We start from the raw sequence: 20,745 nt of genomic DNA on the forward strand, positions 1-20,745 counted from the left end.
CCAAACACCCCGCCCGCGCCCGCCGCGGGGATTCCTGCGGGCCGGGGGCGCCCTGGGTGGCGCGCAGGCGGGAGGCGCTGCGTCCCGGCGAGCGGCCGCGCAGGGGCGCTGTCCTAGCGCTGCTCCGGGCCGGGCTCGGGAGCCGCTGCGGCACGGCCGGGGGGCGGAGAGGGGCGGGTGCGGGGCGGGCTCGGCCCGGAATGTAGAGACCCGGGCGGGAGCCTCCCGGCGGCTGCGACCCGGCTGCCGAACGCTGAGGCTCTGTCACGTGTTTTTCTCCTCCGAGTGAGACGGCGGCGCGGTCGGAGGGGGCCGGCGCGCAGAGCCAGACGCCGCCGCTTGTTTTGGTTGGGGCTCTCGGCAACTCTCCGAGGAGGAGGAGGAGGAGGGGAGAAGTAACTGCAGCGGGAGCGCCTCCCGGGGAACAGGCGTCTTCCCCGAATCCTTCCCAAACCTTCCCCCTCGCCTCCCGCCCTTGTCTCCTCCCCTCTTCCCCTGCCGACTGGAGCGTGGGGCAGGGATGAGCCTGTCCCTCCGACCCGTCACCGGCTCCCTTGGCTGCCCAGTAGCATTTCGCATGGAAAAGCCACTTTCTCCGCCCGCCAATATGGGCCCAAATGGGGACTGCGGAGGACTCGTCCGCGGGAGGCGACATCAGCAGCAACAGCCGCAGCGCCGCGGTCTCCGCGATTGAGCTGGTATTTGGGCTGCTGGTGGCGGCGGGGACTGCTGGGGGGGTGGGAGGAGGCGGAGGAGGAGGCGAAGAAGGAGGAGGGAGAACCCTGTGCAACGTTGGGACTTGGCAGCCCGCCTCCCTCTGCCCAAGGATATTTAATTTGCCTCGGGAATCGCTACTTCCAGAGGGGAACTCAGGAGGGAAGGCGCGCGCGCCTAAAGGGGCAACGCGGAGAGACCCCTGGCTGCCGCCGCCTTGCGCTAGACTCCAGCCGGGGCAGCGAGAGATGCATCTTTGCTCCTTCCCTGGCGCGGTGGCTCAGAGGAGTCTTGGTTCTCGGAGGATCGCGGCTGCACTCACCCGGGACGCACTGCCTCCCCCCTGGGCGTGAAACGCCCGTGAACTCCGCTCGGGCTATCTCCTCCGCGCAGCTGCTGCGCCCTTCTCCGGCGCCGGAGCCGCGTGGATTTCGGGTCCGGGTTTCTGCCGCTTCCAGCCCTGTTTGCATGTGCGGGGCCGCGGCGAGGAGCCTCCTCCCCCCACCCAGTTGTTTTTCGGCGCCTCCCTCTGCTCGGTGGCGGTGGCTGCGGCAGCATGGCGAGCCCTCCGGAGACCGACGGCTTCTCGGACGTGCGCAAGGTTGGCTACCTGCGCAAACCCAAGAGCATGCACAAGCGCTTTTTCGTGCTGCGAGCGGCCAGCGAGGCTGGGGGCCCGGCGCGCCTGGAGTACTACGAGAACGAGAAGAAGTGGCGGCACAAGTCGAGCGCCCCCAAACGCTCGATCCCCCTTGAGAGCTGCTTCAACATCAACAAGCGGGCTGACTCCAAGAACAAGCACCTGGTGGCTCTCTACACCCGGGACGAACACTTCGCCATCGCAGCCGACAGTGAGGCCGAGCAAGACAGCTGGTACCAGGCTCTCCTGCAGCTGCACAACCGTGCCAAGGGCCACCACGATGCGGCTGCAGCTCCAGGAGTGGGAGGCGGTGGGGGCAGCTGCAGCAGCAGCTCAGCCCTGGGCGAGGCTGGGGAGGACTTGAGCTATGGGGATGTGCCCCCAGGACCTGCCTTCAAAGAGGTCTGGCAGGTGATCCTGAAGCCCAAGGGCCTGGGTCAGACAAAGAACCTAATTGGCATCTACCGCCTCTGCCTGACCAGCAAGACCATCAGCTTCGTGAAGCTGAACTCGGAGGCCGCTGCCGTGGTGCTGCAGCTGATGAACATCAGGCGCTGCGGCCACTCGGAGAACTTCTTCTTCATCGAGGTGGGCCGTTCCGCTGTGACAGGGCCTGGGGAATTCTGGATGCAGGTGGATGACTCGGTGGTGGCCCAGAATATGCATGAGACCATCCTGGAGGCCATGCGGGCTATGAGTGATGAGTTCCGCCCTCGCAGCAAGAGCCAGTCCTCATCCAACTGCTCCAACCCCATCAGCGTCCCCCTGCGCAGGCACCATCTCAACAACCCCCCACCCAGCCAGGTGGGGCTGACCCGCCGGTCACGCACAGAGAGCATCACCGCCACTTCCCCTGCCAGCATAGTGGGTGGGAAGCCAGGTTCCTTTCGTGTCCGCGCCTCTAGCGACGGAGAAGGCACGATGTCCCGCCCGGCCTCTGTGGATGGTAGCCCTGTGAGCCCGAGCACCAACAGGACACATGCCCACCGGCATCGGGGCAGCGCCCGGCTGCACCCCCCACTCAACCACAGTCGCTCCATCCCCATGCCTTCCTCTCGATGCTCGCCTTCAGCCACCAGCCCGGTCAGTCTGTCGTCCAGCAGCACCAGTGGCCATGGCTCCACCTCGGACTGTCTCTTCCCGCGGCGGTCTAGCGCTTCTGTGTCTGGTTCCCCCAGTGATGGCGGTTTCATCTCCTCGGATGAGTATGGGTCTAGTCCCTGCGATTTCCGAAGTTCCTTCCGCAGTGTCACTCCAGATTCCCTAGGCCACACCCCACCAGCCCGTGGTGAGGAGGAGCTGAGCAACTATATCTGCATGGGTGGCAAGGGGACCTCCACCCTGACTGCCCCCAATGGCCACTACATTTTGTCCCGGGGTGGCAATGGCCACCGCTGCATTCCGGGAGCTGGCTTGGGCACCAGTCCAGCCTTGGCTGGGGATGAAGCAGCCTGCGCTGCAGATCTGGATAATCGGTTCCGAAAGAGAACTCACTCGGCAGGCACATCCCCCACCATTTCCCACCAGAAGACCCCGTCCCAGTCATCGGTGGCTTCCATTGAGGAGTATACGGAGATGATGCCCGCCTACCCACCAGGAGGTGGCAGTGGAGGCCGCCTGCCGGGCCACCGGCACTCCGCCTTTGTGCCCACCCACTCTTACCCTGAGGAGGGTCTGGAAATGCACCCCTTGGAGCGTCAAGGGGGCCATCACCGCCCCGACACCTCCAGCCTCCACACTGACGATGGCTATATGCCCATGTCTCCAGGGGTGGCCCCAGTGCCTGGCAGCAGAAAGGGCAGTGGGGACTATATGCCCATGAGCCCCAAGAGCGTGTCTGCCCCCCAGCAGATCATCAACCCCATCAGACGCCATCCCCAGAGAGTGGACCCCAATGGCTACATGATGATGTCACCCAGTGGCAGCTGCTCCCCTGACCTTGGAGGTGGGCCCAGCAGCAGCAGCAGCAGCAGTGCTGCCCCCTCTGGGAGCAGCTATGGGAAGCTTTGGACAAATGGTGTTGGAGGCCACCACTCTCAAGCCCTGCCCCACCCCAAACCCCCTGGGGAAAGCAGCAGTGGCAAGCTTTTGCCTTGCACAGGGGACTACATGAACATGTCGCCAGTGGGGGACTCCAACACCAGCAGCCCCTCCAGCTGCTACTATGGCCCTGAGTACCCCCAGCACAAGCCAGTCCTCTCCTACTACTCATTGCCAAGGTCATTTAAGCACACCCAGCGCCCTGGGGAGTTAGAGGAGGGTGCCCGGCACCAGCACCTCCGCCTTTCCTCCAGCTCTGGCCGCCTTCTCTACGCTGCAGCAGCAGAAGATTCTTCTTCTTCCACCAGCAGCGACAGCCTGGGTGGGGGATACTGTGGGGCTAGGCAGGAGCCAGGACTCCCACATGCCCACCATCAAGTCTTGCAGCCCCATCTGCCTCGAAAAGTGGACACAGCTGCACAGACCAACAGTCGCCTGGCTCGGCCCACGAGGCTGTCCCTGGGGGATCCCAAGGCCAGCACCTTACCTCGGGCCCGAGAGCAGCAGCAGCCCCTGTTACACCCTGAGCCCAAGAGCCCAGGAGAATATGTGAATATTGAATTTGGGAGTGATCAGCCTGGCTATTTGTCTGGCCCGGTGGCTTCCCACAGCTCACCTTCAGTCAGGTGTCCATCCCAGCTCCAACCAATTCCCAGGGAGGAAGAGACTGGCACTGAGGAGTACATGAAAATGGACCTGGGGCCAGGCCGAAGGGCAGCGTGGCAGGAGAGCACTGGTGTTGAGATGGGCAGAGTGGGCCCAGCGCCTCCTGGGGCTGCTAGTGTTTGCAGGCCCACCCGAGCAGTACCCAGCAGTCGAGGTGACTACATGACCATGCAGATGGGTTGTCCTCGTCAGAACTACGTGGACACCTCCCCAGTTGCCCCTGTCAGCTATGCTGACATGCGGACAGGCATTGCTGCAGAGGTGAGCCCACCCCGGGCTACCACAGCTGCTCCCTCGTCCTCAGCTGCCTCTGCTTCCCCTGCTGCACCTCAAGGGACAGCTGAACTGGCTGCTCGCTCATCCCTGCTAGGGGGCCCCCAGGGACCCGGGGGTATGAGCGCCTTCACCCGGGTAAACCTCAGTCCCAGCTGCAACCAGAGTGCCAAAGTGATCCGTGCAGACCCACAAGGGTGCCGGAGGAGGCATAGCTCGGAGACCTTCTCCTCTAAACCTAGTGCCACCCGGGCGGCCAACACCGTGCCCTTTGGAGGAGGGGCTGTAGTAGGGAGTAGTGGTGGCAGCAGCAGTGAGGATGTGAAACGCCACAGTTCTGCTTCCTTTGAGAATGTGTGGCTGAAGCCTGGGGAGCTTGGGGGAGCCCCCAAAGAACCAACCCAAGTGTGTGGGGCTGCTGGGGGTTTGGAGAATGGTCTTAACTATATAGACCTGGATTTGGTCAAGGACTTCAAGCAGCGCCCTCAGGAGCGCCCCCCTCAAGCGCAGCCTCCCCCACCCCCATCCCCTCATCAGCCCCTGGGCAGCGGTGAGAGCAGCTCCACCCGCCGCTCCAGTGAGGATTTAAGCGCCTATGCCAGCATCAGTTTCCAGAAGCAGCCAGAGGCCCGCCAGTAGCTCAACTGGACATCACACAGCAGGTGCGTTTCATGGTGGCAAAGTCAGGAGACAAAACTGCTTTTAACCTTGTGCATGAATTCTGTTCTCCGCCTCCACCCCTTCCTGCTCTTTCCCACTGCTTCCTTAGGGAGAATGCACTTACATTCTCAGGGCAGGCAAGATGCTCACCCCACAGTGACACCTGGCAAGGAGTCAAATAAACATGTAGGAACAGCCTCAGGAGGGCTTTTTCATTTGAGAATTCCCAAGTGAAGCACTCTGGTAGGATTTTATAAACTTACATTCTGTGATGCCAGTTCTGAGGTTTGTAAAGTTCATATCCATGTGTAAGAATCTCAATCTCTGTATTGAAATTTTCCTTTGACTATATATTTAGGTCAGGCCCTAGAAGGGACAATTTTACAAAAAAATTGTTAATACAGGAGCCAAAACTCTTCCTTTAAGGTAGTTTCTTGGAGCCCTTAAGCGAGATCTTTTCTAGTTACTCTGTGTACTTTGGTTCTGTGATTTCCCAGTTCCAAGGCAATGTATACAGAAAATTGATCTCTATTCCTGCTACTCTAAAAAGATTCAGGAGGAAAAGGGAGCTTTTTTAGGCCTACGTATTTAGAGGGAAGTACCTATGTCTGTGATCTCTGAAGAAAATAATTATGGGTGACATTTTCTTTTTGTTCCTGTACCAGAATTTGTGAAATATTATTCATACACTGACCCGCAGCATGGCCACTGTTATACAGGATATGCAGTAAGCTCTGTATGCATCTGGGACCCATTATTAGTTAAGAGTTATGGAAGTTCATTCCAGGGTGTCTGGCTTACAGTTGTCTCTTACACTGAGTCATCATACATATCATTTGGGGCCTACTGTATCTTCTGTAAAATTACTTAAGATTTTTATGTTGAAAAGATGGCATAGTAATGAACATGGAGATCTTGTTTTGTTTTGCATTGAATGTAAGGGCTAAATTGTGTAACCTTCACTTTTAGAATATTTGTTTTTCACCTTTAAGTTCAAGAGTAGATAGCTCAGTAAATGTTGAAAGTTGGCTTTGGGTCTTCTGTAATGAAAATGAAAAGCATTGTAATAGGAAATTAGCCTGCCCTTCGTTCTGTTGAGCTTGTTTTCTGGTGCTCATAATTGTGGGTAGAAGAGAAGAGTATAGTTAGCAAATAATGTGATGAGTTGGCATTGCAGAAGTTTCCAGCATTTGGAAACACTTTATTCTGACAAACTGATTGTCTTGTGAATTTCATATGTGCTTCACAGAATGAACTTTGAAAAATATTAATTTTTTTAATGTGTCCATTCATAAGAAATTAATTTGTGACTTAGTTCTTATAGATAGGTGTTTATTATGTGGTCAGAGTCTCCTTGATCCTGTTTCTAATATTTGACCCATATCATTCTCTATTTTGGAACAAGGTAAAGGTATTTGAAAAAAACTAGGATTTTAGGTAGTTGTTAGGACAAGCATTTATTTGATCAGTAGTTATCTCAACATGTTTTCATCATTAACTAGAATAAAGACTTAAATTGTGTATATCAGTGTCAACAGTACAAATTTTGGTTATTTCAAATTGATGCTTTGGGGAGTTGGGCTGTAACACTTTAACTATTTGTACTATAAAGTACTTCATTGATAAAGTAATGAGAATTGGAAAGAAACAAACCTAGGAGAACTAGAATTTTGGTTTTAAAAGAGATAAAAGAAAAGATTAAGAATCAGTAAGTTTTTCTCACCTGCTTTCTTAATCATAAAGTGGAATAAATGATGTTTGCTCTGTGGAAAATTGATGTGCAAATAGAATTTTCAGTTTTAAAAAGGGCTGTAAGATAAAATTCTCCTTATGTGGAAGATTAAAAAACAAACAAAACCCCAGCCTTCTTCTATTCCTAGTTTTCCTTGGGAAAATATAACATTCTGGAATAATCATATAATCATACCCTTAATATACATAATTCTGGACTGTAGAATGGCAGGAAATTTCTACAGCGTTTAAGGTGTAAATGTTTGTGTGCCTGTGTTTTAATTGGGCACCAAATGCTACCAGCACATTTACATCCTCAATTCTGCTTGCTTGCTTTTGCCCTGTTGAGTTTAAAGATGTTATTTGATAGTCAGTTATCATCCGGGAAGTCAGACCTGTGAGTGACAAACAGCTTCTCCTCTAAATGAATGTTAGTTTGTGAAATAATCGTCACCCTCACTTCCTCAGCAATGGTCCTCTTTGCTTCTATTTCTCATTTCTCAGGTGAAGCTTGAAACATGGTGAAATGAATAGAGGTCCCAAGAAGGGTGTGCTCTTTCTCCTAACCTCTCCGGGTCTGGTTCCTTATGTTCATATTTTTCATTGTTTAGTGAAGGAGAACACGTGTGAAGCGCTGTGCTCAGGAGCCCAAGACTTGCTGATCCCCTCTGTTTAACATCCACTCCAGGAGCCTTTTATGTTTCTCCTTTCTCCTCTCAACCTGTGTCTCCTCTAACTTAGTCGTGACCCGCTAGTTTTCCAACACTACCCCCTCCCATTCGCTTTGTTTCCCACCTCTTATTTCATGTTCCTGACATTGGCCTTTTTGGGTTTCTCTTCTGAAATCTGCGGTATGTGTGGCCTGCTCTCTACAAAGTAGAATTGAGAGCCCAAGAAGGCAGGCAAAAAAGGGCCTCTTAGACTGGTCAGGGCAGCCCCGCCACCTTTAACCGGCATCAATTTGTCTTTTAGTTCTGAAATTACAGCTGGGTAGATAGGGCAGGCTTTCGGGAAAGACCCGAGTCATCCCTTTTAGGTCCTGTTTTTGCTTTTTGTCATTCTTTGTTATGCCCAACTCTTAAAAAGAAAGAAAGAAAAAAAGATCCGGCCATTTCTTTCTTTCATTGTATTTTTTGCGATTTCTGGGATTCTGTCCCACTACGACCATCTCCCCTATTCCCTCCTCCTTCCCCATGCTGTGTGGCCTTTTGGGTTAGGGCACACCCTCTCTGCACTGGCACTTTCCCTTTTCCGGGTCACCTTGGCTTTCTGCATTCCTCCCGCTTTATTTGGCAGTTGGCTCCCCCTCCTTCCTGCTAGTCCCTATCGCTGAGGCAGCCCCTCTTGTCTCCCGCCCCCGCCGGCCTCGGGTAGCGGGGAGTAGTCAGGCCCCTTCACAGGCCGCGTGGCCCGCGACGGCGAGCGAGCCCCCGCCCTTTCGGCACCTGGTTGCGGCTACTGGCCCTGGGCGGGCGGGGCTGGCGGGACGGGCGGGCGCTGATTGGTCCCTGCCAGAGCCAATCAGCGCGAGTAACCGCCCAGTTGCGGCGGGCGCGGGGCGGGGTCCTCGGGCCTGGGTCCCCAGGCGGTGGCGAGCTTGGCTTCCCGGGGCTGCTTTACTCCCTCCTGTCTCCCTCTAGGTCGCGCTGAACTAAGCCAGATACCCCCTCCGCACTGCCCCCCCATCTACGGGATGTTATGCGCTCGGCCATAATCATATATTTGGACCAGAATTCGTAAGAATGAAAAAGTCCGGTCGGCTGGCCGGAAACGCATACTTCCTCTTATTTTTAATTGAGAAAAATCCAGGCTGTGACCATGTGACGTGCCCCATTTTGTTTCCGTCCTCTCTTTACTACGGTTTACTACGAGGCCATGTTCCTCCTTCCTGTCTCCAAACCCGCCAGCAGGAGGGAAGCGACCGCACGTGGTTGCTGGATTGGTGGGGTGGGCTCGGGGTTCCTATATTTACATCTCTTACTAATGGGAGGGAGGAGAAAATACAGTGCTGTGTCTGGCATTGTTTCGGGCTCATTTGGCTTGAAAGTGCCTTAGGATCTATACGTTTTATTGAGCACCTGTGGTTTGCAAAGCACCTTAGCTCCATGAGATCCAGGAAAACTGATCCTCCTACGCTGTGTGGGGGCTCAGAGTGAAAGGAAAACGTGGGCTACAGCTCGCAGATCGTGAGAATTTAGAGATCGACTACAAGGGCTTGGGTAGGGAGCGCCTTATGTTCCTTACTGAGGTTTGGAGGAAATGCTACTGTGTTTTCAAACGCTGATTGATTGGTTGATTGATTTTTTTTTTTTTTTTAACTATTGACAACCTAAGTGACCACCCCTCAGGTCAGGCTAGGCAAACAGATTTTGAAAGCTGCTAGGCTTGTGTTGTGCACCTTCTCATAAGCAAAATTGTGTGTGAAGCATTACTATATGGGTTGGAAGATGTGTTTACATTTGTCCTTTCTAAAATAAAGGAAAACAAGACAGAAATGGCATGGAGGTATTTTCACCTTCTCCCTTCCAAATAAGCCTTTCTCACCAGTCAGCTTCCCTCTTACTTAGGGGGATCCCTCATCTTATCACTGAAGCATAAGCCTCCAAGGGAGCGCTTTCCCTGTAGTGCAGATTGAAACATCCTAAGTGAAAATGTACTACAGAGGGTATAAATGCTATGCCCCAGTACTGCTGCTGACCTGTTGTTTCGGAAAACTTAAAGCACGTAATAATCTTTTTAATTTCTGGCATTGTTTGGGTAGCTTTTTATTTTAGAAAATGAATGCAGAATTAACTCCATTTATTATAGTCATTTATCTGAGTGCCCCCTAAATAAATACTATCTTCAGTATTACCTTACAGGAAGAGATTCTCTGATCCAAAAGGGCATGCCCCTTCCCTCCCTCCCTCCCTCCCTTCCTTCCTTCCTTTCTCTCTCACTTTTTTTTTGTTTTGTTTTGGTTTATCAAAGTTCCTGGAAAATATCTTTGTACTTTCTTGAATGATGTAATGGAAAAAACAGTTCCTGGGAGCCAGAGAGGTCTTGAGCTCTAACACAGCTTGTGCCCTTTACTAGCTGAGTGACCTTGGGAAAGTCACTTAAATCCTGTGGACCTATTTCTTCATCAGTAACTTGAGGCTTTTGTTCTAAATTATTCTAACCTCCTTTGCAGCTCTAAATATAGGCATGTTTTGGAGAAAATGACTGATATTCTTTAATGGGTCAGTTATAATGAGAATTTTTTTTTTTTTAAGGAACTGTTGACAGAGTTTAAAGCATTTGGATGTCCTGTTCTGTCCAGTTTTTGCTTTCAGATCAGACTGGGACCTGGAAGGAAAACATTCAGTTTGATTCAGGCCTGACTTCAAACTTTCTTGTTTGGAGAGGGCATTTTTAAGGTACAACAAACTGAAGACAAACCCTCCTGATTACACTAGTCTTAAGTTTTGGTAATATCTCTAGACTGAATTAGCTTCCTTTTCCTCTTCTCACCCCCTTTCAAAAATAAAATCTGACCAGGTACAGTGGCTCAAGCCTGTAATACTAATGCTTTGGGAGGACAGGGGAGACGATCCCTCGAGGGCAAGAGTTTAAGACCAACCTGAGCCAGGGCAAGACTTCAGCGCTATAAAAAATGGAAAAATTAGCCAGGTGTGGTGAGGGCCTGTTGTCCCACCTACTTGGGAGGCTAAGGCAGGAGCATCGCTTGAGCCCAGGAGTTTGAGGTTGTTGTGAGCTATGATGATATCACTGCACTCTAGCCTGGGCAACAGAGCAAAGACCCTGTCTCAAAAAATAAATAAGTAAATACATACATACATACAAAAATAAAATGTGTGGGAATGCAAGTCATTTTGCATCCTAAGGTCAACTGTCAGAAATATCCTACTGCACCCCCAGTATAGGTGAAGCTTTAACTAGTGCATATCTATGACATGATTCTAGTTATTCTGTGAGAAATCCTCCCTTCTTGTGGGTGGTCTGTTTGTGGAAATCTGAGACGCCAATTGGGGCCTGTAGAAAGTCTTTCACAATTTTTTGTTTAGTTTTATATTCTCTATTAGGTGTGTAAAACAACTCAATACTTCTCTTGCTGGCAAAATTAGTATTGTCCAGCCTCTTTATAAATTAGGATTTTCAGTTAGTTGGTTGAGCTGTACAGCACTTTACTGACTCAGTATTATCTTGGCTGTTGAGTTGCCCATATATTCAGAAGCTCTGACCCTTTTTGCACCTCCATTTGGATTTCATAAATAATTAGGATAGTCTATTGACTAATTCAGAACTTTATTGACTTATTCTTTTCTAATCCTCCGCTATAATCAGATTTCTCAGCTGAATAGTATATAAATGGTTCCTTTTATTTTGATGGGTTCATAATTTAGCATAATGGAACACTTCACAATTCTAAGGTTTTGTTTTGTTTTGTTTTTCTAAAAAAACCATTTCCTCAATTATTTCCTTATGTTACAGAGTTACTGGAAATTGTATTCAAGGAAAATAGCTTCTTGTGAATTCAGTTTGAAGTCAGTTTCACACTAAAATGTCTGTAACTTTTTTCATACTAATTCTTCTTTTGCATTTAAAGTGATACTCTATCACGTTTATAATTACGTAATTGATTTATTATTTCATTACCTTATGAATTGATAGCTGTGTGGCAGATTTTAAAAGCTCTTTTTAAAATGTTATTGAAACATGTTCAATCGGTGTAATCATACTGAATTTTAACAGAATTACATTTAATGTTCGTATGGTATAATAATGGTATACTAATTTCCAACTAATGTGAAATAGTTACTAAAAGTTATTGTAACGCTTTTTAAAATGATAGGCTAGTAAGTATCATTTCTGTACTTCTATTCTTATATTGTGGAAATGGTCGTATCTCTTGTCATTCTTAATTCATGGAAAATGGGGAAGATGGATTAGATAAGTATAAGGTACTATCATCTATGGTAAAAGGAACATTTTCCATTTGAATAATGTTCTTACTGCAGGCTGTGCTATAATCTATTTGTTAAAGTAAATTTGGTTGGGCAAATGTTATTTGTGCTTCTTCAATGAGTCAGTAGTCTCTGAATAATAGAGCTTTTAAAAAAGATGTGGTTTTGTAGAAAAGGCAACTTTTTTAACCCTCTTTCTGTATTTTCATTCTTGTGGCAGTAGAGTAGAATGGGAGAGTCAAACTACAATTTTCGTTGTTGTCTGTCTTGAAGCAGAGAGGAGATTCTGTGGTTTTATTGCCCTACCCTGATATTTTACTGAGTTAGCTGAGTTTTGTTGCATTCATGGTTCTTCTTTTTTTTTCTTTTTTAGCATTCCATGTTTAAAAAAAAAAAAAAAACTATATAAACATACGTATTCCCTTCCCCCGCTCCATTTTTGTTGTTGGCCAAAGAATACTTTGATGTGAGTTCTCTGATCCTCCTTGACATATTTAGGTCATGTTGCTGAATAGTATCACTTAATCTTGAGAACTTTTGTTACAATTATTGAAATGATCAAAGAGGCATTATTTCCCCATTTCTCCCCTCCGCCGCCACCCCCCCATATATGTAGTATGGCAAACAAATTAACTATTTCGCAGATGGCTTGTGAGTTTTACTTTTAGGAAAGATACGATCTAAATGAGATAGGTAGAATTTTTTTAAAAAGACATTTGTTGAATATAAAAATAACAGCAGTTAGTTGAAGTCCAGTAGACTATCCAGTGGTCATTGTGTAGTCAACTGTCAGTCATCTGATCTTCCTCAGTGATCACCCCTCACTCTTCACTTTTAAATCATTTGTAGGGCTTTATGGACATGAAAAGTAATGATACTTACCCTTGAGTTTTAGGGTTGTGAGAATAATCAGAAGATAAGAAGTCATTGGTGTCTCCAGCCCAACATAAATCATCTGTGTTTGACCAAACAGGGCCCAAACCACTTTTCCTTGTTCTCCCTCTCGCCTTCCTTCCTTCCTTTTCTTCTGTAAACACCCCTGGGTACATATTATATTCCAAATAATACACTTTTTATTGAAAGATGATGAAGGTGAATACATGGAAATGAAAAAAATGGGAGAAAAGATATCACTAAAGTAGTTTCCAGATTTCTTAGAGTACAACTAATGGGGGGGAAAGTCTTGATTCAGAACTTGTAACCCATGAAATTTGGCTTTTTTTTTTTTTTTATAAACTTGAAGGGCAGAAATGCCTGTCTACCTTGAAGATTTGTTATTTGTCTTAATTATCCTACCCTTGGCTTCTAGACTGATAATAACTCCACCATACTAAGTATTGATAAGGCTGTTGAAATGCATGTGGAAGGACATAATACCACCAGGCAGCAAAAAAGATGTCTTTGCTTTGGATCTTTAGTACAAGTGAAGCAGCCCAGCCGAGGGGCCCAGGTATTACATGAATAGAGGTTGGTGGCAACTTGATTTGGGCGGGTCAGGGTCAGTGATAGAGAACATAGCATGAGAGTGGGGGCCACAAATAAAAATTCTGAAGTCTTGTTGTCTTAGGTTTTATACAAGGAGGTTTTTCCCCCCTTTGGGTGGGTGGTTTTTATTTTTAATAGGGAAAGGCTGTTACGCTTTGAACTTTGGCTTCTATGCTCGCTTCTGGCTGCAAGTACAATGTCCTGTGAGATGTTGTCATTGCTCCTTTGTAAGCACACTTGCTATTTTTCTGTTTTGATGATGACCACCAAGTTTTATAATAGCTTGCTAGGTCTAATTGTATTTTTTTTCCCATGTGTGTTTGATATAGATAAAATCTACACATGCTAAAAGTTACAAGTGGTTAAAAAAAAAAAAAGATACAGAGCAAAAAAACCAGGCACTCCCCCCCTCCCTTGTCCCCAGCTTCTCAGAGGCCACTATCAGGACTTGGTTCTTGTTTATCTTTCCAAAGGTAGACTGCTCGTAAATTTCCATGCCTCTTTTGAATCCTCAGGTTCAAAAAGTTGCTAGCGATTAACCTCATAGAACTCAGTGAAAGGGGAAAAGCATTGGCTAAGAAATGATCTACTTTTCCAAGTTTGTGCTAATTAGAAAGAGAAAGATTTAAGATCTAAGTTTTCAAACATTACCATGTAAAATGTTTATTATTACTTTTTCCCCCCTGTCATTGTCAAGGTAGTACTCAGGCACTCACCACCCCAGACTGAATGAAAGCTCTTATGGTTCTTAGTATAGTGTGGTAGGATTAAATATAAAGATTAAGGATCCTTTTGAAGACTTTTTGGACAGCAGTGTCTTACATTTTTGAGAGTTCAAAACAATCAGTGCTTTTTATTGGAGTAGTCATTAATTTAGACACAAAATTACATACAACATACAAATAATTAAAGAAATGTCTTTATACTAGTGATCTTTCACTCATTTGCTCCACACTTACTAACACAGGACAGGAGTGGAATTTAGAGCATCCTACCTCCAAAGGAGAATGTGTATTGAATTTCTACTTTCTCCAGTGGTCAAAAACATTTGGGAATGATCCCTGTTACTCTTTCTGATTGTAGTCCAGAAAGAGTATAAACAGCAGGGGGTAGCTCTTGTTACAAAATAGAAACTTTCAAGATTATGATAACAGATAACATTTGAATCAGAGTTATCAGTGTTTGATGGTTCTTTTGTGACTTAACAATAAGAATATGCTAATACAGGGCGTTGCCTGTGGCTCAAAGGAGTAGGGTGCTGGCCCCATATACCTGAGGTGGTGGGTTCAAACTTGGCCCGTCCAAAAACTACAAAAAAAGAAAGAAAGAAAGAATATGCTAATACACAGAGTAATAGTGTTGGTTTTCTTCCTGATTAGTATCTAGAGTAAAGAGGAATGAAATTCATCAACATGAAGGAACTTTAAGAATAAAAAGGTTTTATATATGAAGCTCTCTAGTATTGTAGGCATATATGTCATTTAACATTTGAGGTGTAGCAAACCACCCCCAAACTAAATACTTGGAAGCATCAATCATTTATGAAATTGTAATTCTGTGTGTTGATGATTAGGCTGGTTTTAGTTGGGTGGTTCTTCTGCTTGTCTCACTTAGGTAAACGCATATTATTTAGTCAACCAGAGGGTTGGCTGGGGGCTGATAATTTAGAATGCCCTTCCTAAAAATGTGTGGTCAATGATTCTGGCTGGAAGTTGGTGCTTGGTACTGACTGGGCCACATGTCCCCAGCAGGCTAACCCAGACTTCACATGATATTGGATAGGTTCCCAGCAGCAAGGTATTGGGAGGGGGGGCATGAATGCATAAGTACTTTTCAGGCCTCTACTTCCTTTTTTTTTTGAGACCGAGTCTCACTATGTCACCCTCAGTAGAGTGCTGTGATATCACAGCTCACAGCACCCTCAAACTTTTGGGCTTAAGTGATTCTCTTGCTTCAGCCTCCCAAGTAGCTGGGACTACAGGTGCCTGTCATAACGCCTGGCTTTTTTTGGTTGCAGTTGTCCTTGTTGTTTAGCAGGCCTGGGCTGGGTTCAAACCCGCCAGCCTCGCATATGTGGCCAGTGCCCTACCCATTGAGCCATGGGCACCACCTTGCTTTCGAGCTTCTGATTTGCTACTCTTCAACGAAAGTCACACAGTAACAACCAGTTTCAAGGGGGAAATTGAGTCACTGCTTCTTCATGGAGGACTTTTTTCTGATTTACGACTGTATATAAGTGCATTTACAAATATAGTTATTTTGTGATGATTAATATTTATCAGTTGCATGTTGAACATTTAGAATAAAATTATTCTTAGATGTTTTAACAAACTCTTTGCTTTAGATGAAATATGAGTAATTTCTTTCGTGATAGGATAGTATCACTTTTCCATCAAATTTTTTTTTTTTTGCAAAGAATGTGAACACTTAACATTTCCTTCAATACATATTTATTGAATGTATACCATGAGCAAAGCAGCGGAGACTGAAAGAGGCGTGTCCCTGTCCTCCTGGAACTGTTCTAGAGGGCAAAAAATAAACAAAGGAATGGGCTACTGCAAAATGTAGGATGAGGAGGAAGTGGTGTGAAGCAGAACCATGGGCGGCCCTTTAACTGTAGGGGCAGGCCATGATTTGAGAAAAGTCTAAACAACACAGTTCCATCATTCAGGTTTATGAAGGGGAAACCAATGTTTTTATATCTCACGTTCTGTGGACCAGTATAGATTCAGGTCTTGGGATGGCATCTCCTTAGCAGTTAAGATCTCGCTCTTGAGAAGACCTCTTATTGGATGAGCAAAAGGCAAAAGCTTACCTCTAAGAAAAACATAAACAGTGAGGTTTCTGGTCACAGAGGCTGTTGTCTATTTTTAGTGTCACTGGTGCTTTGTGAAAAAAATGTTTATAATGTTTGTCCCAGACACCTACTACGGAAGATTATACCAACAGTCCTCAGGTGGCTCACATAGGTCCCAAGAAGGGAACATAACTCAGAGCCAGCGGTCCCTTACCCACGGTCCCTTTACCGATGCTGTTACCCCTCACTGAGGGGGACTGGCCGGCTGTCCCTCACTCATGTAAGGAGCAAGGCCAGAGGAGAACTGGCTGAAAGAACTAGACTTTTTGTGGGGAGAGGCAGAAAACGAAGGCTGAGAGGGAGTCAAAGACTTTGAAATAGTTCAAAGGGGCTTCTCCCACCTGAACACGTATCTAGATTTTGACAAGGCTGGTTATTAGAAAGCAAAATGCAGATGGTTTGCCACATCCCTCTCAAAGCAAAGGCTCTGCTTTTGTTAACTTTCTACCCAGCTCTTCGTTCATTCAGTATGTACGGTTTTCTTTTACCAGAATCTCAAATGCTTTAAATATTCTTGAGTTACAGAACACATCAGAACAGGACACTGTACCAAACCTGTCGTGGTGGAGGGCAGGTGGGAGAGCCCTGAAGTTTTATGCAGTGGTATTTTTACATTGTGCTCTTGGCAGCTTCGTTCCTTTGACCCCCCCCCCATGCCCATGTGCCCCCCTTCCCAATTCCAGCACACTCTTTGAACCAAGGCTAAACAATAACTCCCTTTCAAAGCAGATCCCATTCCCTCTGGTTAAATTAAAGGATATTAATATTACATTTTTAAAAGAGTGGGTAATGAATTAAGTTTAGAAAATATTTTGCTTCCACTAATAGGGTATCCTGGAAGTCACTGCAAGGACACGTGGAATTAAAACTTTTCCTTTTGCCTAAATTCCTCCCCCACCCTCCCCTCCCTGTGTGTGGAGAGGAGGGAGGAGGAAGGTTAGTTTGTGGAACTGACAGTCCAATAAAAAAGGTTACATTCCTAAAACTCGGTCTTTAAAAATATTTTGCAGCCCGAGCCTTTGGTCCCTCTCAAGTCCTTACAAGGGACGACCTCCAGAAAGCGTGCGGGCTTGTTGTTTCTCAGGCCTTTGAACTGAGTGAAGAATGTGTCTGGAGAAGGGAAAATGAATGGCGGGTGCTTTTAGCCTCCAGCTTGAAACCCGCTGGAGGAATGTTATTGTGCCTTCAAAGCCTGCTTCCCACCATGCTTTGTTAGTTAGATGGACTCGGGGAAGGCATCTTTGCATTATCAAGTGCACAACAAAACCCCATGCCACCCAGTTCGATCTAATTCACTGGCTCCTTTCAGGTGGATTGTTAATTAATGTCTCTTTTCTAAGAAAAGAGCCCCATTCCCCTGCTCTCGAACCACCCTACGGTAGGATTTACAGTTACTTGCCAGACGAAGAAGGAATCTTCAGCCACCCCCCCCCCTTTTTTTTTGGTGACTTGGGAAATATTATTTTTTTAAAATAACAACAGAAGGTATTTAGGGCAGCTCTTAACTATAAAAAGTTATGAGTGGATTGCTAGCTTAAGTAAAATTTCATACACTTTGTAAAATCAGTACATTGAAATGATGAAAGAGAGCACCGGAAGTATTTTATGGCTGAGTTCAAGTGTGCCTTCCGCTGTGTCTCTCTTTTGTTTAGAAAGTTTACCCCTTCCTGAAGGATCTTGGTCTAAGGCCTTTTCTTGCCGCAGTTACTGGTTTATGCCACGGTTTCCTACTAAAGGTCGTGAGCTTCAGTGAGTGAGTTTGAGAGTAGACTTGCTACTCATTTCATGGCCCCATCCTTTGAGTTGGTGCTCAGCACCAACATTTGCCAAATGTGTAGCGTGTTTATCAACAATTCAGGGAAGAGTTTTGAATCAAGGGAGGGAGTAGCTTTAGGAAAGTCCCAAACAAAACATTAGTGTGCATATATTTGAGTACCTCTAACCATTTCCTTCCTGTTTAATAATATCAGATATATTAAAAATAGGCAAAAAAAAAAAAATCATGAGTCCTCGTAATCTGATATGACAGGAACTGAAAACGTGGATAAAATTAATTATAACCACATCATGCCTATGTCTGCAATCCCAGAGTATCTGAATGTGTTGGGTACTTCCTCTGTCCCCCCAAACCATTCTTTTGAAGATTGACAGAAACTTTGCTTTGTTTTGACAAGATTTATTTCTCTCTTTCCGACAGTAGCTTATCAACTTTTATTCTACTAATATAGTTCTTCTGATGTTAATTGTAGCTTACTGATCTAGGTCAGAGCGTAGCATTTTCACTGAGGTTTCAGATATCAAAAGCTATGAGAAAATTATTTGAAAAATAAGTACTACGTCATAGTGACCTCTATTTTTAAAAAGAGGCCAGTTATGAAGTTGGTGATTCATAGATCCTCCTCTTCTATGTCCCTTTCCTCCTCCTTTTTGTTCCTCTGGGGTATATTGTTGCTAATTAGCCCCTCTACTGAAATATAGGTAAGATCTGGGAAAAGGAATTAGATTTAAATGAATCCATTTTGCCAATGTGGCCCTTCCTAGCTACTCTGCTCAGTTGTCACCTGGGTCTGGGAAATTGAATCTAGTTGCTAAGATTTGAGAATTTTCATCTGTAGTCTCCCAAGTTTTCGTTTCCACACTCAAGTGAGACTGGAATTGTGTGATGGCCAAAGGAATAGAATGTGTGTCCTGAGCTAGTTTGTCAGCTATTATGATTTTTCTTAAATATTGCCTGACATTTTAAGAGTTGAGCAAAAGTTTAGGGTCCGAACAATTTTGCATATAGCAAAACATTTGTCAGCTTTAAATAGGAAAACCTCAACTCCCCAAGATTTGTAAAATGAATGTTTTATTCTATTTTAAGTAGGAGTTCAGCTTCATTGGCCCTCCACAGTCATTTGACATGTATGCTAGTTTCTAAAACGTGAAAATGTTTTCCAGTGGTTCTGGTCCTGAGCTAGGCAGTCTCTCTGTCTGCCAGCCTGGCTGACTAGGTTTGAATGCTTAGTGGAATGAATCTGGCATTTGGTAGATACTGTTTGTTGTACCTAGATGCTGACTGAGTGAATGTTGGACCATATGTTTTTAAAGTACAGTGTGGGAAATATACCAGCACCTCACTGATCTGTCGCCCAGAATCATACTCTTTTTAGGAAGACAGAGAGTTTTTCCGTAACTACGTTACCACTGCCTGACACTTGGTGGGTACTGAAAATTGTCTTCAATTTTTCCATACGTTGCATAATTAGGCTGTTGTAAGTACTGAACCAGGAATTTGGAAGAAATAATAACTGGTCATGAAGATAGTGGTGGAGAATTGCTGAAGATGCTGATGTTTAGACTAGGCTTGAGAGAGTGTTCTGGTTAAGTAGTGCAACAAGGAGTTAGTGACTGCTGAGGGCCAGGCATGTCCCTAAGTTCTTGAATTGTAACTGTGAGGAAAACAGACCAAAATTGAACTTTCTTTCTTGAGGACTGTCTGAGGGAGAAGGCTGTAAAGGACTCACTTCTCCAGGGAACAAACAAGACCCACTGAGAAAAGTGATAGGGATTTCTGGCCCCTTTTGTGGACCTGAGGGATGGACAGTGCTGATCTGTACATGGGGTTCCCTGTAGAACTCATAGCTTCCTTTGGTCTGGATGTAAGTACATCATTGGCACTCATGGGTTTATAGGTCCTGGTTAAAGGTACCTTGTGATTCTCAAATGATGGAAACACAGGTTTTTCTGAGGTAACAGAGCAGGATATAAAAGAGAAGGAAATAGGAGTTGATGTGTGTCTGCTTGGGAAAGTTGTGTTATGTAAAAGTCAAGATCTGGAACAGGTGACAATTGGGAAAAGGATATTAGGGTACGTGGCATCTCTGGGAGGCTGTACAAAGATTGGGGCTGGCCACAGGTGTGGTCACCAATGTGCTTTGGGCTGTGTGTGGATGTGTGGATGGGGAGGAGGAGTCAGGAACCATAGCGTAACTTGAAACATTGGATGGTAGTAATTCACTGATAGTAGTATTAAGAGTTTTCTTTTTAAGGCTATTGTGTAAAAGTGGTAATGTGTGCATACTAATCTTTTATTTTCCAAAATTTTGTTTGAAAAGTCTGTTATAAAAGTAGTTAATACATTTGCTTTCTTCTACGTTTATTCTTTGTACAAAATATTTGGAAGGAAAGACTAATATCTTGAAACTGTTCTTCTATGAAATGCTTTTATTTTGTTATTATCGTATATTTTATAAGTAAAGGTCTTCAGGCGTATTGCTGCTAAATCCATATAGTGCAAGAGGAAATCCCGCGATTTTGAGTTTGCTTTTTCTAGTCTATAGCAACTTCTGTGGTGAGGAAATTCCTTTGTAGCTAACTTAAATCCTTCATTCATATGTGAGAGTGTTTTCCTCATTCTGGTTTTATTTTATTTTATTTTATTTTTTTGAGACAGAGTCTCACTGATAGAGTTCTGTGCTGTCACAGCTCACAGCAACCTCAAACTCTTGGGCTCAAGTGATTCTCTTGCCTCAGCCTCCCCAGTAGCTGGGACTACAGGCGCCTGCCACAACACCTGGCTATTTTTTGGTTGCAGTTGTCATTGTTGTTTAGCAGGCCTGAGCTGGGCTTGAACCCGCCAGCTTTGGTGTATGTGGCTGGCACTCTACTCCCTGAGCTACGGGCGCCGAGCCAACCTCATTCTGATTTTAGTAGTGGCCACAAGTGATGGCCCCTGACCCTTTTTTTTTTTT

At 46.0% G+C, this 20,745-nt stretch overlaps 1 protein-coding gene across 2 annotated transcripts in view; it reads left to right on the top strand.

The window, feature by feature from the left end:
* Positions 1-216: 216 nt before the first annotated feature.
* IRS1 (insulin receptor substrate 1) overlaps positions 217-20,745 on the top strand; it is a 62,275-nt gene continuing 41,746 nt past the window's right edge. Inside the window, exon 1 of one of the 2 annotated variants that reach the window (XM_003784894.3) lies at positions 217-4,995. In XM_003784894.3, coding sequence (XP_003784942.1) covers positions 1,271-4,972 — 3,702 coding nt within the window. In that variant the 5' untranslated portion in view covers positions 217-1,270 and the 3' untranslated portion in view covers positions 4,973-4,995. The remainder of the gene's footprint in view (positions 4,996-20,745) is intronic. The other variant, XM_012802284.2, reaches the window with a different exon arrangement.

The sequence above is a fragment of the Otolemur garnettii genome, unplaced genomic scaffold (assembly GCF_000181295.1).
Source record: "Otolemur garnettii isolate 467f Iridium unplaced genomic scaffold, OtoGar3 scaffold00013, whole genome shotgun sequence".
NCBI classification, from domain to species: domain Eukaryota; kingdom Metazoa; phylum Chordata; class Mammalia; order Primates; family Galagidae; genus Otolemur; species Otolemur garnettii.